The sequence below is a fragment of the Salvelinus fontinalis genome, chromosome 25 (assembly GCF_029448725.1).
Source record: "Salvelinus fontinalis isolate EN_2023a chromosome 25, ASM2944872v1, whole genome shotgun sequence".
Lineage (NCBI taxonomy): Eukaryota > Metazoa > Chordata > Actinopteri > Salmoniformes > Salmonidae > Salvelinus > Salvelinus fontinalis.
The window spans coordinates 26,888,876-26,904,906 of NC_074689.1; the positions used below are offsets into that span (position 1 = coordinate 26,888,876).

Sequence of the window (16,031 nt, forward strand, 5' to 3'; positions counted from 1 at the left end):
GTAGATTTTTTTGGCTGCAACACAGGTTTCATTAATTAGGCCTATTATGTAAAGGCACATCGATTTCTGTTGGTAAACCAGCTGGCTAGTGGCTCAGACATGTGGACAAAGAGAGGCCCTCACAGCATTCAAACAAATGAATATTTTCCTCTAAAGCAGGTCCGTGTTTCATGTAGGGCCTTGTTTCTGCCGGGACTCAAAACACCCTCTGTCTACCACAGCAGAGATTTCAAAATGCAACTTCCCCACAAACCGTATAGAAAAAATGACAAAGAATAACTTTTAGCCTTGGCCTCCACTGATGATTTGACAGTTGATGTGTTGCTTTTGCTGCCATGCTATGGTACCTGTAGGCAAATGTAGATTCGTGTCATCCAATTGCCGCCTGCATGTGTAACTTGTTAATGTTGCAAAAAAAAAGGGAATTTCTAAGAAGAGCACTTGTCCAGTGTTTAAGTTGTTTCGCAAATGGGTTTGTTTAACCTCACGTTTTGTTGAATTTCACTTGAATTAATGAAATTATGCCCTCAACTTCATGCACCATGCCCACGAGAGAGAGCGCCTGAGAGACACGCACACACACACCCTTTCAAAATGGTTCCCTTCAGATTATTAAAACAATAACAAGTAGAGTTTCATACCATATGCTTTAATCACTACCCACCTGCACTCGTTGGTAATTGATCATCACAACCAGTTTATCATGCAGCATGATAAAACAGAGTGAATGTGTCTTTATGTCTATCTCGTTTTTCAGAGATTGCTTGGCCATTTATTTACGCTAAAATAAATATGGCAAAATATATGGCTTGTGTTGCTGCTGCCCTGGCTCAATGCTTATATTGGCAGTAGATGACATACCCTTGGTCTTAAAACACTAGGCTTTAAAACAATGCATCAGCAGTTGATTGCGGTTACATAATTGAAGAGCATACTTTTTTATTTTCTTCATCCATTCCAGGATTTCTTGTCATGGTGCCAGTAGCGGCTAGACTAGAATAATCTTAGATTGTTTTGGGGCCTGCCACTTGGCTCCAGTACATTCTCATGTGTTCAGTTTACTAGGCCTTTTTTCATCTGCCCAAAGCTAACGTTTACCACTTCAATATGCAACATCACAACTATTCCTTCAAATATTTAATCTACTTGTGTCTATCTATTCTATGTAAACTATTGATGCAGGTATTAAGCTGTAACAATCAATTATATAAAACACACACTCCTGTTAATATCTCATGTAAATGACGGCAGCTACCAATGAAGACATTTATCTGAGACAACTACAGAAATGTCAGTACATTGGATTAATAAGGTTTGACCAATACGGTGAGAGCGCGGTATAAGGCCATAGGTATGAAACGGTTAAAGGAACCGTAAGTTATGGTCACAACGTCCCGGTGGCTCTCTTTCATGGGCCCTTCCGTTAGAGGCAGTAAACTGCATACTGCATTTATTCACACTGTGTCATGAGCCTCCTGAAACTGAGCCCTGAGGAGTGTCTTCTGCTTCTTTATACACACACACACACACACACACACACACACACACACACACACAGTTTGATCATAGTAGGCCTCCTTTGTTAAGCCATTGGAAGAGGAGAGCGCCATTGGCGCTTAAGTCTTTTTCAGCTTGACGGCTGGACGAACCCTCCAGAGTGTAGGGGACAGGGTTGAATAGTGGACAAATCCTCCAGAGTGTAGGGGACAGGGTTGAATAGTGGACGAACCCTCCAGAGTGTAGGGGACAGGGTTGAATAGTGGACAAATCCTCCAGAGTGTAGGGGACAGGGTTGAATAGTGGACAAATCCTCCAGAGTGTAGGGGACAGGGTTGAATAGTGGACGAACCCTCCAGAGTGTAGGGGACAGGGTTGAATAGTGGACAAATCCTCCAGAGTGTAGGGGACAGGGTTGAATAGTGGACGAACCCTCCAGAGTGTAGGGAACAGGGTTGAATAGTGGACGAACCCTCCAGAGTGTAGGGGACAGGGTTGAATAGTGGACAAATCCTCCAGAGTGTAGGGGACAGGGTTGAATAGTGGACGAACCCTCCAGAGTGTAGGGGACAGGGTTGAATAGTGGACAAATCCTCCAGAGTGTAGGGGACAGGGTTGAATAGTGGACGAACCCTCCAGAGTGTAGGGAACAGGGTTGAATAGTGGACGAACCCTCCAGAGTGTAGGGGACAGGGTTGAATGGTGGACGAACCCTCCAGAGTGTAGGGAACAGGGTTGAATAGTGGACGAACCCTCCAGAGTGTAGGGGACAGGGTTGAATGGTGGACGAACCCTCCAGAGTGTAGGGAACAGGGTTGAATAGTGGACGAACCGTCCAGAGTGTAGGGGACAGGGTTGAATAGTGGAAGAACCCTCCAGAGTGTAGGGGACAGGGTTGAATGGTGGACGAACCCTCCAGAGTGTAGGGGACAGGGTTGAATAGTGGACGAACCCTCCAGAGTGTAGGGAACAGGGTTGAATGGTGGACGAACCCTCCAGAGTGTAGGGGACAGGGTTGAATGGTGGACGAACCCTCCAAAGTGTAGGGGACAGGGTTGAATAGTGGACGAACCCTCCAGAGTGTAGGGAACAGGGTTGAATGGTGGACGAACCCTCCAGAGTGTAGGGGACAGGGTTGAATGGTGGACGAACCCTCCAGAGTGCAGGGGACAGGGTTGAATAGTGGACGAACCCTCCAGAGTGTAGGGAACAGGGTTGAATGGTGGACGAACCCTCCAGAGTGTAGGGGACGGGGTTGAATGGTGGACGAGATTAACACCATACACTACAGTATGGAGTAGTCTGGCTCTGTGACTTCATTTGGCCGACATAGCATACATAGCATTTGTAAACAAAGTGAGATCAGTCATATGTTTTAGTTAGTAGGCCATTGATAGCAAGATGAAGACCCATAGGCTTTTTAATCCAAATTAAATGGGGAAGCAGGGAGCCTAGTGGTTAGAGCGTTGGGACAGTAACCGAAAGGCTCGAATCCCCGAGCTGACAAGGTAAAACTCTGTCGTTCTGCCCCTGAACAAGGCAGTTAACTCACTGTTCCTAGGCCGTCATTGTAAATAAGAACTTGTTCTTAACTGACTTGCCTAGTTAAATAAAAAAATTTAAAAAAAATTAAAAAATTATAATTTGAGTCGCAGACCTCCAGTCTTGTCTGGGTAAGCCCGCCCTTCAGACAGACCTCAGGAATTTCGTTTTGTAATGCTTGCTGAAGACACTGAATACTACTGTGTAACTGTCTCCCCACCCAAACATCCTTAAACCAAAATAGACCATTGATAATTGCAGATTAATCCGATATTTATCTGTTTTAGTTCTAAGAAGGTTCCCCGAAATGCCGTGTGACATGTTTGTCAACTTTTTTGGGCTATGGGGTGTTTATTGTCAGGCTAGGATTTCAATACATTCAGTCACCCACAGATCCAGTTCAGATCCATTCTTCTCTTTGTCAGCCAGTGACAAAATAATACAGCAGAATTGGTAACAGGACCAGATTTTCTCTTTCTTTTTCTTTCTTACTCTCTTGTCTCACTTGTTCTCTCACTATCTCTCTATGTCTCTCTCTCGATCTCTTTCTGTGAATCCTTTGTCTGGGGCTCATTTGCTCTGGGCTGCATCACCTTTTCCTAACAGCAGAGATTTAGACCAGATTAGTCTACTCTACAGCATGGCATGGCACAGATAGGCAGTCAGACAGGCAGTCAGACAGGCAGTCAGTCAGGGAGTCAGACAGGCAGTCAGTCAGGGAGTCAGACAGGCAGTCAGTCAGGGAGTCAGACAGGCAGTCAGTCAGGGAGTCAGACAGGCAGTCAGTCAGGGAGTCAGACAGGCAGTCAGTCAGGGAGTCAGACAGGCAGGCAGACAGACAGACTTGCAGACAGACAGACAGACAGACAGGCAGGCAGTCAGACAGTTGAGATTTGCTTATGTTTTTCGACCAGAAAGTGGTTGTGCGCATCAGTATGTGTGTGTGTGTGTGCGTGTTTGACAGGAAGGGAGGTTTTGAAGTGTAACAGGACGTAGCAGAGAGACGCAGGATCACGCCTCACTGGCGTTGTGACCAGCGCTGTGTCTCCCCTGACGATCTTGTCTGATCGTGTGTGTGTTTGAGAACTATTCGTTTTGTTGATGACTCATCGTAGTCTTATGTATGACAGTAAAGCTATACCTGGGCCAGAAACGCAGGCTCTGTAAAATGACTTGGTGCATATGTAACAGTTCAACTTTAGTACGTCCCCTCGCCCCGACCCGGGCGCGAACCAGGGACCCTCTGCACACAGACAAGTCACCCACGAAGCATTGTTACCCATCGCTCTACAAAAGCCTTGCAGAGCAAGGGGAACCACTACTCCAAGGTCTCAAAGCGAGTGACGTAACCGATTGAAACGCTATTAGCGTGCACCACCGCTAACTAGCTAGCCATTTCACATCCGTTACACATAGCTGTGCATTGGAAAATATATCTAAGAATCCTTTGTCTCATTGTATTCTCCAACTTGGTTTCTAAGCCGAAATACATTCAAGGGGATCGTTCATGGGACTTCATGTTTGATGTTGTTTTCATAAACTTGATGAACCATTGCGTTCAAAAAGGGATAACCATGAATAACAATGTGGATATTGCTACATTCATGATTTATGGAATATGTATCCACATGCACAAACTGAAACACTGGAGCATTTAATGGAGCATTTAGTGACAGCAAACCGTAGCTGACAGGCAGGCTACCCAAAGGGCTTCATTGACTGAGTTGATTATTCTTTACACGTGACTGAGAATGTCATCTCACCAGAACTTTGTCTTTTAAATTGTCTGTGGTTACCATAACACAACAGTGTTGCAGAAGACACAGGAAGAACTCCCTCCCTCCCTCCCTACACACACACACACACACACACACACACACACACACACACAGTTGTTTTGAGCTGAACGTCCACAGCCTCCCTGTGTTCTAAGTCAGGTATCAGACCACCCTGAACATGGCCTTTACATGACTGTGATGTCACCCATCACCTGGACAGAACTGTGGCCCTAACAACTAACAGTCACATCCGCCATAGATTGACCCTGTGTTGTGGCACTAAAGACAGCGGTATCCTAGCACAATCTCCCTCTCTGGTCCAATGGTGGGTATACAAGGGATAGCGTTGATACCCAGGGGTGGGTGAGTGTGCCCAGGGAATCTGAGGTGATCGCACTGGTAGCGGTGTGGAGGGACTGGAGGATGCCCGAAAAGCAGCCAGGGACGTCATTAGCCACAGGCCCATGGGCTAGCTGTTTCTAACCCAACTGCTAATGACTCTTTTTTTTGCCTTCGCCGCATCACTAATGAAGGCTTAGGTTCAGTAAAGGACGTGCCGGTTAAATGGAAGGGCTCCTAATGGGCTTCAGTGTTTTGTTTACGTGTTTTTGTGTCACCAGGTGCTCCCCAGGGCTCAGTGTTGGGCCCTGTGAGTTTTGACTGTGGGGACCCACAGGGCTGCTTTAGTATTCCCCATCCCTGTGATAGGCTGCCTGTCAAGTAGGCTACATAGGTTCTCTACAGTTATTTAGTTTTTTTGCTCAAGTGTTTTTTTTTGCTTTTTTTCAGGAATTGAAACTGGTTCATAGTAGGGAATTTCACTCTATTATCGTGGATTTCAGTTGGCTGGGTACCTCCCCTTTTTCGCACTCTACAATTAATTAACTTTCTTAGCCAATGTTTTGGGGACAAAATTGTAGAAAAGTATAGGCTGTGTGCTTGTCAGTAGTTCTAGAACGTTCTAGAGTATCCTCATTGCAATATATGTGATACTGACAGTCGCAGGTTGAGTCGACAACAGTGCAAGTAATGACTCATATGGGGGGAAAAACATCCGACTTTCCTCAGTCACGAGACCGACAGGACCTGGCTCAGTGTTATTGTAACGTGGTAACATGGCACACGTTAAAGCAACATCCCCATATCTTCTCCATTCTCCCTGTAAACACATAGTACAGCAGCGTCTGGGCTGATACGGGCAGATGAACTGTCTCTGTGTCCTCTCCGCTTAGCGACTTCCTGTTCTCGTGGTGAGATCATCAGCCTTGGCCAGGAAACTGCCCTGGCAGGCAGACACACTCTGCTTTGCATGTGGAGAGAGAGATCCTGACTCGGTGCATCAAAATGTCACCTGTAACTAATGGGAGCAAAGAGGAAGTCCGAGAGGTGCGGTTGTGCTCATATACACAGCTGGCTTTCAGTGTGTGAAGGGAGACATTCACAGTAAACCTGTTAAGTGAAGCTAATTAAGATGTAGATTTGAGGTGTAGTTCTCATGGTAATAACCCATCTTGCATATTTTGCACATTACAGTGTGTGGAGGAATTGTTTTTCCTCTGGTAGTATTGAGGTGTGAAAGTAAAAAAAAGTGAACTGTCAAAATGAGTAAATGGCCTCCTACTGTGTTTTGTTTCTAGAAAATGGTTGACACATTTTTGACAATAGATTCACGGTCGATACTGCACAATAGTTCAGCTCAGACTGTTTAGCTGAATCGTGAACAAGCTGCCATTTACAGGGTTGTTCAAACTTCACGCAAGGCCTTGTTGCATCGGCGTTAGCGACTTTAGCATCTGAGTTTGTTTTGCATCTCTGTTGCCATTTGTTTGCCTGTATTGTGGTTATTATGCGATGACCCCACCGGGGGACTAATTATTGTAAACCCAGCTCTCGGCTCTCTCTAAGGAACAAGCGGGTGGGAAAACAAGTCTTCTCTTTCTCAGAACCTCCCTCCCTCTCTCCTCTCTTCGCCTTCCTGCCTCCACTCGTCCCTCCCTCCCGCTCTCTTTCCCATTGGTATACTTCTGAGGCAGAAGATGGCAAACAGTGTGTTTGTGTTGCATCAAAAAAAGCATTTAGAATTTTAGTGCTGGTTGGTCCCTAAACGTTCAGCTTTATATTGTCATGTCTTTCTCAGTTTGGATTTTTAAAGTTAATCTTTATATTGGCGTGTCTGTGGCTGTCTAGAAGGCACCAGTGCCATGTTAGATTAGCCCGGTCCTCATAAGAAACAAGTTCCCACCCTCCTCCACTACACACCTTCTGTCCATAGGCAAGTGAGTGGAAGAGCAGTCTATCATTGAATAGGTATTTATGGGGATGTTCTTTCTCAGGGAAGGGTATAATTTCCCTCCTCCTTATTCTTGTTTTTTGTGTTTGACGTTGTGAATGGATCAGACGTTTTCCACCGTAGTTGTATTTCTCATCCTATAGGACCAGTCAGTTCACCCGCTGCAACACCTGAGTAATGTACAATGATTATCTAACATGCTGCTACAGAGGACAATCACATCAAATGTACTTTCATCTATCATGCAAATGTACAGCAAAGCCAACGTGATGACAAGTTGTCTCTCTTGTCTGAAACCAAAGCTCCTGTTCAAGACGCCGTGCTCCCTGAGCTGTCACGTGTCTCTCCTCCTAACCCCGGCTCTCTCTTTTATTCTCTTTCATGAACAACAGGAGTTCTTCGAGCATGCCAAGCAGCTGTGGGACGATGAAGGCGTGAAGGCTTGCTTTGAGCGCTCCAATGAGTACCAGCTCATCGACTGCGCACAGTAGTGAGTACCCCCTGGGCCCCAACCCTCGTACCCTCCCTTCCTCCTCATCTCTCTCTTCCACTCTCACCATTCTTTTCCCATTCCCCTTTCTCCTCTCTTCCCTTCTCTCTTCCTCCCTGTCCACTTTCTCCTTCTGTCCTATCCCTTTATCTCTATCTCCCTCCCCATCCCTCTCTCTTTCCATTCCTCTCTCAACTCATCCTTCTAACTCTCCATTCTTCTCCATCCCTCCTTCCCTCTCCTCCTATATCCCACTCTCCCTCGCTAACCCATCCCTGTGGACTCTCCATCTCTCCACTGACGTTGCGTGTCCCGCAGTCTGCTAACCCGAACCCCCAGAAGCCCACATGTGCCAGGTGCCCTGTTGTGACGACAAAAAGACACGCACAGTTGTGTTCAGATAGTACCCTTAAGACCGTATGTTGAGACGCACGCTCCTGGTGAAGAGAAGAGAGGGCTTTTAGCGTTGTTCACAACACGTGTCTTTTACCTTGCACTGAGGTAACCGTGCTTTCAGGCCATTTCACCCAGTCACATTGATGTCCCCAGTAAGGTAGCGCTACCTGGGGTTTACCATGTGGATCTCTTGGAGGCTTGGTCCATATAACAATGTTTGTGTTCCACCTCAGGTTGCTGGCAATTACCGACTGAAATTCGTACCACCCCAAAATAATTTTTCTGGTTAGCGGTGCGTGAAGAAAACACACGCAGGCACACATGTATTGTTATGCATAACTACTCATCCCCAAGTAACAGGTGACAACCCCTGTTGTAAGAATCCAGTAGAGAGGTTGTTGAAAGTACCTTAATTAAGCCAGTCCGGTTGTTTTACGTGTAAGGATATTCATTGTGTGTTACGCAAGCTTCCTCGTTAATGAAAGGTAGATCCCTTTGAGAGTCAATTTCCATCCCATCACAGCCCTGGTTGCTCTCTCAGCCAATGGTGTGTCTCCGTTGACTCTCCTCATGTGTCCTGGGCATTCTGATTGGCCTTTTAGACCTCATATAATCACCCATGGAGCTCTGACAAAGTCTTCCAAGTCCTCAGAGGTGCTCTTCAGGGAGTTTAATGGCACATAATGTTTTGTGTGTGTGTGTGTGTGTGTGTGTGTGTGTGTGTGTGTGTGTGTGTGTGTGTGTGTGTGTGTGTGTGTGTGTGTGTGTGTGTGTGTGTGTGTGTGTGTGTGAATGTACACAGTAGCAGTCAAAAGTTTTGACACACCTACTCATTAAGGGTTTTAATTTATTTTTTACGACTTTCTATGTTGTAGAATAATAGTGAAGACATCAAAACTATGAAATAACACATACAGTTGAAGTCGGAAGTTTACATACACCTTAGCCAAATACATTTAAACTCCGTTTTTCACAATTCCTGACATTTAATCCTAGTAAACATTCCGTTTTAGGATCACCACTTTATTTTAAGAATGTGAAATGTCAGAATAATAATAAAGAGAATTATTTATTTAGGCTTTTATTTCTTTCATCACATTCCCAGTGGGTCAGAAGTTCACATACATTCAATTAGTATTTGGTAGCATTGCCTTTAAATTGTTTAACTTGGGTCAAACGTTTCGGGTAGCCTTACACAAGCTTCCCACAATAAGTTGGATGAATTTTGGTCCATCTCTCCTGACAGAGCTGGTGTAACTGAGTCAGGTTTGTAGGCCTCCTTGCTCGCACACGCTTTTTCAGTTCTGCCTACAAATCTTCTATAGGGTTGAGGTCAGGGCTTCGTGATGGCCACTCCAATACCTTGACTTTGTTGTCCTTAAGCCATTTTGACACAACTCTGCAAGTATGCTTGGAGTCATTGCCATTTTGGAAGACCCATTTGTGACCAAGCTTTAACTTCCTGACTGATGTCTTGAGATGTTGCTTCAATATATCCACAGAATTTTCCTTCCTCATGATGCCATCTATTTTGTGAAGTGCACCAGTCCCTCCTGCAGCAAAGCACCCCACAACATGATGCTGCCACCCCCATGCTTCACGGTTGGGATGGTGTTCTTCGGCTTGCAAGCCTCCCCCTTGTTGCAGGACATTTCTCCAAAAAGGACATTTCTCCAAAAAGTACGATCTTTGTCCCAATGTGCAGTTGCAAACCGTAGTCTGGCTTTTTTTATGGCGGTTTTGGAGCAGTGGCTTCTTCCTTGCCGAGCGGCCTTTCAAATTATGTCTATAGGATTTGTTTTACTGTGGATATAGATAATTTTGTACCGGTATACTGTAGTATTTACTGTAGTGTCTTTGTGGACTGTAGTATACTGTAGAGGTCGACCGATTTTATGATTTTTCAACGCCGATACCGATTATTGGAGGACCCAAAAAAGCCGATACCGATTAATCAGCCATTTTTGTTTTACATTTATTGATTTGTAATAATGACAATTACAACAATACTGAATGAACACTTATTTTAACTTAATATAATACATCAATAAAAATCAATTTCGCCTCAAATAAATAATGAAACATGTTCAATTTGGTTTAAATAATGCAAAAATAAAGTGTTGGAGAAGAAAGTAAAAGTGCAATATGTGCCATGTAAGAAAGCTAATGTTTAAGTTCCTTGCTCAGAACATGAGAACATATGAAAGCTGGTGGTTCCTTTTAACATGAGACTTCAATATTCCAAGGTAAGAGGTTTTAGGTTGTAGTTATTATAGGACTATTTCTCTCTATACCATTTGTATTCCATATACCTTTTACTATTGGATGTTTTTATAGGCACTTTAGTATTGCCAGTGTAACAGTATAGCTTCCGTCCCTCTCCTCGCTCCTACCTGGGCTCGAACCAGGAACACATCGACAACAGCCACCCTCGAAGCAGCGTTACCCATGCAGAGCAAGGGGAACAACTACTCCAAGTCTCAGAGTGAGTGACATTTGAAACTAGTTAGCGCGCACCCCGCTAACTAGCTAGCCATTTCACATCGGTTACGCCAGCCTAATCTCGGGAGGTGATAGGCTTGAAGTGATAAACAGCGCAATGCTTGAAGCACAGTGAAGAGCTGCTGGTAAAACGCACGAAAGTGCTGTTTGAATGAATGCTTACGAGCCTGCTGCTGCCTACCATCGCTCAGTCAGACTGTTCTATCAAATTATAGACTTAATTATAACATAATAACACATAGGAATAGGAGCATTTGGTCATTTAATATGGTCGAATCCGTAAACTATCATTTCGAAAACAAAACGTTTATTATTATTGCATATACACTGACTCTGCGTGCAATGAACGCAAGAGAAGTGACACAATGTCACCTGGTTAATATTGCCTGCTAACCTGGATTTCTTTTAGCTAAATATGCAGGTATAAAAATACATACTTCTGTGCATTGATTTTAAGAAAGGCATTGATGTTTATGGTTAGGTGTAAAAAAAAAAAAAATTTAAATCACAAAAATACAGATTTCCGGTTGTTATGAAAACTTGAAATCGGCCCTAATTAATCGGCCATTCCTCTAGTATACTGTAGTATTTACTGTAGTGTCTGCAGAATGTAGTATACTGTAGTGTTTCTGTGGACTGTAGTGTTTACTGTAGTGTTTCCGTGGACTGTAGTATACTGTAGTATTTACTGTAGTGTTTACTGTAGTGTTTCTGTGGACTGTAGTATTTACTGTAGTATTTCTTTGGACTAGTATTTGCTGTAGTGTTTACTGTAGTGTTTCTGTGGACTGTAGTATTTACTGTAGTGTCTTTGCGGAATGTAGTATACTGTAGTATTTACTCTAGTATACTGTAGTGTTTCTAATGGACTGTAGTATACTGTAGTATTTACTCTAGTGTTGGTGTGGACTATAGAATACAATATATGGTCTATACTTGGCATGTAGGTTTCTATGTGTGGAACATATTGGGATATCGGGAGGGGAATGGGCAGGGTATATGCAAATGAAATACTACAGAATTCTATATTAAGTACTGTAGTATTCTATAGTAAGTACTGTAGTATTCTATAGTAAGTACTGTCGTATTCTATAGTAAGTACTGTAGTATTTCCTTATTTTTATGGTGGTCTGCAGAACCCAACCCCTTATTAGATCATTATTTGACCCTCATTAATAAATGCCATTTCCATAGGCGACGGTAACGCGTATTATGTAACATACAGTGCAACATGTTGTTGTTGTCGATGATGTGCTCGAATGAGAGTAGACAATATGTGACTCAAGGTTATGATTTCCATAGCTTTTGTTTAAGAGGAGCACTCCAGACACCACTTGGCTTGCTGGCCGAGTTCTAGTCTCTGATTGTGCTCCCCTCTTCGGTGTGAAGCGGTGTTTTATACCACCGGCAAGTTCTGTGACCATGAAATACACACAAGTTGTCCCTTTTCTAATCTCCAGTCAGTCAGAACGTAGCTGTGAGGTGTTTGGATTGGAGTGGCATGAAATATGTGACGTCAGACCCCCTTGTTGTTCCTCTCCCAGGAAGACACACGTTATGCTGAGGCTTACAGAAGGCAGACACACACCCGTCTAGTGCTTGTTCTGGCTAACTGTGTGTGTGTGTGTGTGTGTGTGCGCGCGCATGCACATATCGCTCAATGCCATGACGCACAGTAGCTCCACTGTATCCATGTTTAACAGCTCTATCTCGTTTCCATTGACAATATCTCTGCCTTCTGTATACTGAAACAAAGTGACACCCGTTGGGGCTAGGAGGAGGAAACTGTTATCTGTCAGGGTCCATAACTGACGCTTAGCTCTAAGTTAGCATGACAGCGCATAGCTAGCATGATAACGTGTTGTTTCTAGTCTGCTCACTTTGTTTCGCCTTAAAGGTAGATTCAGCGATATGATGTCATTGTACACAGCTGGTAGACAAATGTCAACTCTGCCAAGGCTGCCACTATTGGCAGTTTATAATCTGTTGTTGATATCGGTAAGCAGGAAGTTGCCCCTCTGTTTTGATGATGTCATATTGCTGTGTCTTCCTTTTAAGTCGTGATTTTCCATTGGTGGCTGGTTCAGAGCCACCATCAGAACCAGCATAGTCTACGTGGTGCTATTCTTAGGTCCTCCAATGAACGTGTAAAGCAATGGAAACTGCTGAACAATCAGTGCTCACTAGCACCCCCTTGTTCAGCTAGCTGCTGCCATCTCTCCAGCCCCAATTGAAAAGCAAAATGATTATGGGCCGATCCAAGTGCTTGTGTCAAAGAGGAGGCCCATATTGACGTTCCACAATCCTATAAGCCAGTCAATACCGACTGTATATTGTACATGTAGGCCTGTTTTGGGAGGAGGGGTAGATCAATTTTCAGCATTTGAATTGATTTCAATGTTCTGTTCCATTGCCCAGCCCAGTTGGAGCCTTTGGGCCATGCAATGAAGCATCGTTGTTTGGAAAAGCCCATAAATGTCATGGAATGGCTCGTTTGTTTCATTCCACTTTGTTTTACTCATTAGTGTTTTGTCCAGAGTTGTGACTCAACTTGTTCTAAAGTAAAGTGTCTTGACGTTTTAACTTTACTTTGTACTTGTAGCACCCTGTATCAATACAAAACACTTGTCAGTTGTGGGTATATTACACTGTATTAAAACAGCAGTGAACAAATTGCTATTTACAAAACAACTAAATATAAATATATATTATATATATATATATATATATATATATATATATATATATATATATATATATATATATATATATATATATATATATATATATATATATTATATATATATATATATATATATATATTATATATATATATATATATTATATATATATATATATATATATATATATATATATATATATATATATATATATATATATATATATAACAACCTGATATAGGGATGCAGTCCGACATTTTAACTTGCCAACGACAGCCATACCATCTAGTTTTCTATACAATACTGTGCCGTAGCTTGAGAGCTAGCATCTAGAGGCTCTTCCCTTTGTGTACCATGGAGTTTACCCTCTAGCTTGCTGTACATTTCAGTAACTGATATCATACCAGTACTCAAGAATTCCTCCCTCGACAGGTAATCTCTGCTTCAGGCTACTTCATTCATCCTGAAATACAAAACTCCAAAGATTTAAGCCCGTCAAAATGGAGGCCTTCAACCTATGACTTAATGTTTGAATTTTGCTTAAAAACAACATCGCACGCATGGTCATGCAAACATATACACACAGGGGTGCAACTTTCACAGGGGATGGGGGGGGGGGGGGGGGCATGTCCCCCCACATTCTGAAATTGCATTTTTGTCCCCCCAGTTTTATCATTGGAATGTGATTTTAAAAAACGAGGCAACGATGTGCTTTAGGAACTTGCTGACGCCTCTGAGCAGTCGGGTAGGCTGTTTGGGTGTTTTTTTTTAAAGAATAATGCCGACCCCCCCCCCCCCCCCCCCCCCATCCCCCGCCCCCACTTCTAAAACCAAAGTTGCGCCCCTGTATACACATAACAACCGTATGTTGTACTCTCAAAGCTGTCGGCTGTGTCACTGATACTGGTAGCTTAGTGGTTAAAGCTTCGGGCCAGTAACCGAAAAGTTGCTGGATCGAATCCCCGAACTGACAAGGTAAAAATCTCTCTTTCTGCTCCTGAGCAAGGCAGTTAACCCACTATTCCCCGTGCCCCGAAGACGTGGATGTCGATTAAGGCAGCCCCCCGAACCTCTCTGATTTAGAGAGGTTGGGTTAAATGCGGAAGACACATTTCAGTTGAAGGCATTCAGTTGTACAACTGACTAGGTGTCCCCCTTTCCCTACTCATGTGGTCATGTATTTGATAGCTACCACCTCCAAAACATTAGCGCTAGCATGGTAAGTGTTAGCACGTTAGATGTCATCATTAGCTTAGCACAGTGGTGTGTGTGCTCATTAGCATTAGCATGCTAAAGCTATAGATCTTGGTGTGTGTGCTCATTAGCATGCTAAAGCTGTGTGCGCTAGCTGCAGATCCTGGTTTGTGTGCTCAGTAGGAAGCAGAGGACACTGTTGATGTTGCAGGCTGATAAGGCCTTAATATAGTCCTGTGGGAGCACAATAGGTGCCCTGTTCTGACTGGCCTGTTCTGTTTCTAGCTTGGCGAGAGCATTGTGCGTACACAAACCCTGCACTCCCTCTCCAGGCCAGCCCTAGTTAATCTAGATGGTCCTATGTGGAGACTCCCAAGTGCACAGTTTTTTTCCCCCTGCTCAAACCAGATTGTAAGCAGCCTTTAGTTGAGTTTGTTTCTGTCTCAGCCGTATTTCAAACTGCGCCACTGTCCGCCCAATGAACGCTATTGTTTTTGTTTTGTTGACAAGTACATATTCTGTTGTTCTATCAGTGATGTCATGGGGGAAAAACACTGTTGTTTGCAGTAACTTCTTTGTTATAATATTGCAAACGGACGTGGCAGTTTGACCATTACGGGTTCCAGCTTTAAAGATATTCTCCGGTACTTTTGTATACCTTTTAGCCAGTAGTTCTGAAAGTAGTGCCCACGAGCCAAAAGTGGTCCCCGAAAATTGTGTACTACATTACATATGTGCACCACGTCATTGCTCTCTCGCTCTGCTGTGTGGGTCATGCTAGCTGTGACTCAAATGGCGAGGGGCTGAAGCCCATTGGCTGAAACTCGAATTGCTAGAGGGCTGGTCAACATGGGGGAAATGTAAGGGAAAATGGCACCGCACACCTTCCAGAAAACAGATGCTTTCAAACTAGGAATTTCTTGGTTAATTGTGGCACAGATGTAGGATCTTAATTTGATCACCCTGTTGCAGGAGAACTTTATCATTTCCACTTTGGCATTTCAGACTTGAAAAATGTATCAACCCTACAAAAATGTCCATTATTATAATCCACATAATAATTCCAAAGTACCGGAGCATGTCGCCAACTCTGGTGATCTCGTGCTTTTGGAATTGGCTTTGGCAAACACGTATACCCTAAAAAACTAGTATTGAGATTTCAATTTGAGATCAATTATTGTTCTAATTGAGGTGTGGTGTTTACCAATTATGTCAATGAATGCAGGAATATCAGACTTCCTATTTGCCATACAAGGGCTTCCTAGAAGATTGTGCAATACAGCCAAATTACTCAGTACAGTTGAATTCAACCACACACTGTGTCATTGTTCTATGATACAGATGCCTTATCTTAATTTGATCATCCTGTTGTTGCAGAAAGCTCGCTCAAATTAAGATCTTACATATGGTTCTGCCGTTGTGCTGGATTTCTTCCAGATTATACAACGAGGAGCACCCAGGGTCAAGTGTGTAGCCTGGCCACCGGAGGTCCTCTGTAGATCAGTTTGTAGAGCGTGACGCTTCCAATGCCAGGATAGTTGGGTCGTTTCCCAGGACCACCCATACATAGAAACTGTGTGCATGCGTGACTGTAAATAGCTTTGGATAAAAGCATCTTGCTAAACGGCATATACTGCATAATGTCTTATTGCCCTTATACG

At 43.6% G+C, this 16,031-nt stretch overlaps 1 protein-coding gene across 4 annotated transcripts in view; it reads left to right on the forward strand.

Moving 5' to 3' along the window:
• LOC129823046 (guanine nucleotide-binding protein G(olf) subunit alpha-like) overlaps positions 1-16,031 on the forward strand; it is a 79,538-nt gene that overhangs the window by 19,183 nt on the left and 44,324 nt on the right. For all 4 annotated transcript variants that reach the window (XM_055881721.1, XM_055881722.1, XM_055881723.1 and 1 more), the window contains exon 5: positions 7,500-7,597. In XM_055881721.1, the coding sequence (XP_055737696.1) occupies positions 7,500-7,597 (98 nt within the window). The remainder of the gene's footprint in view (positions 1-7,499; positions 7,598-16,031) is intronic.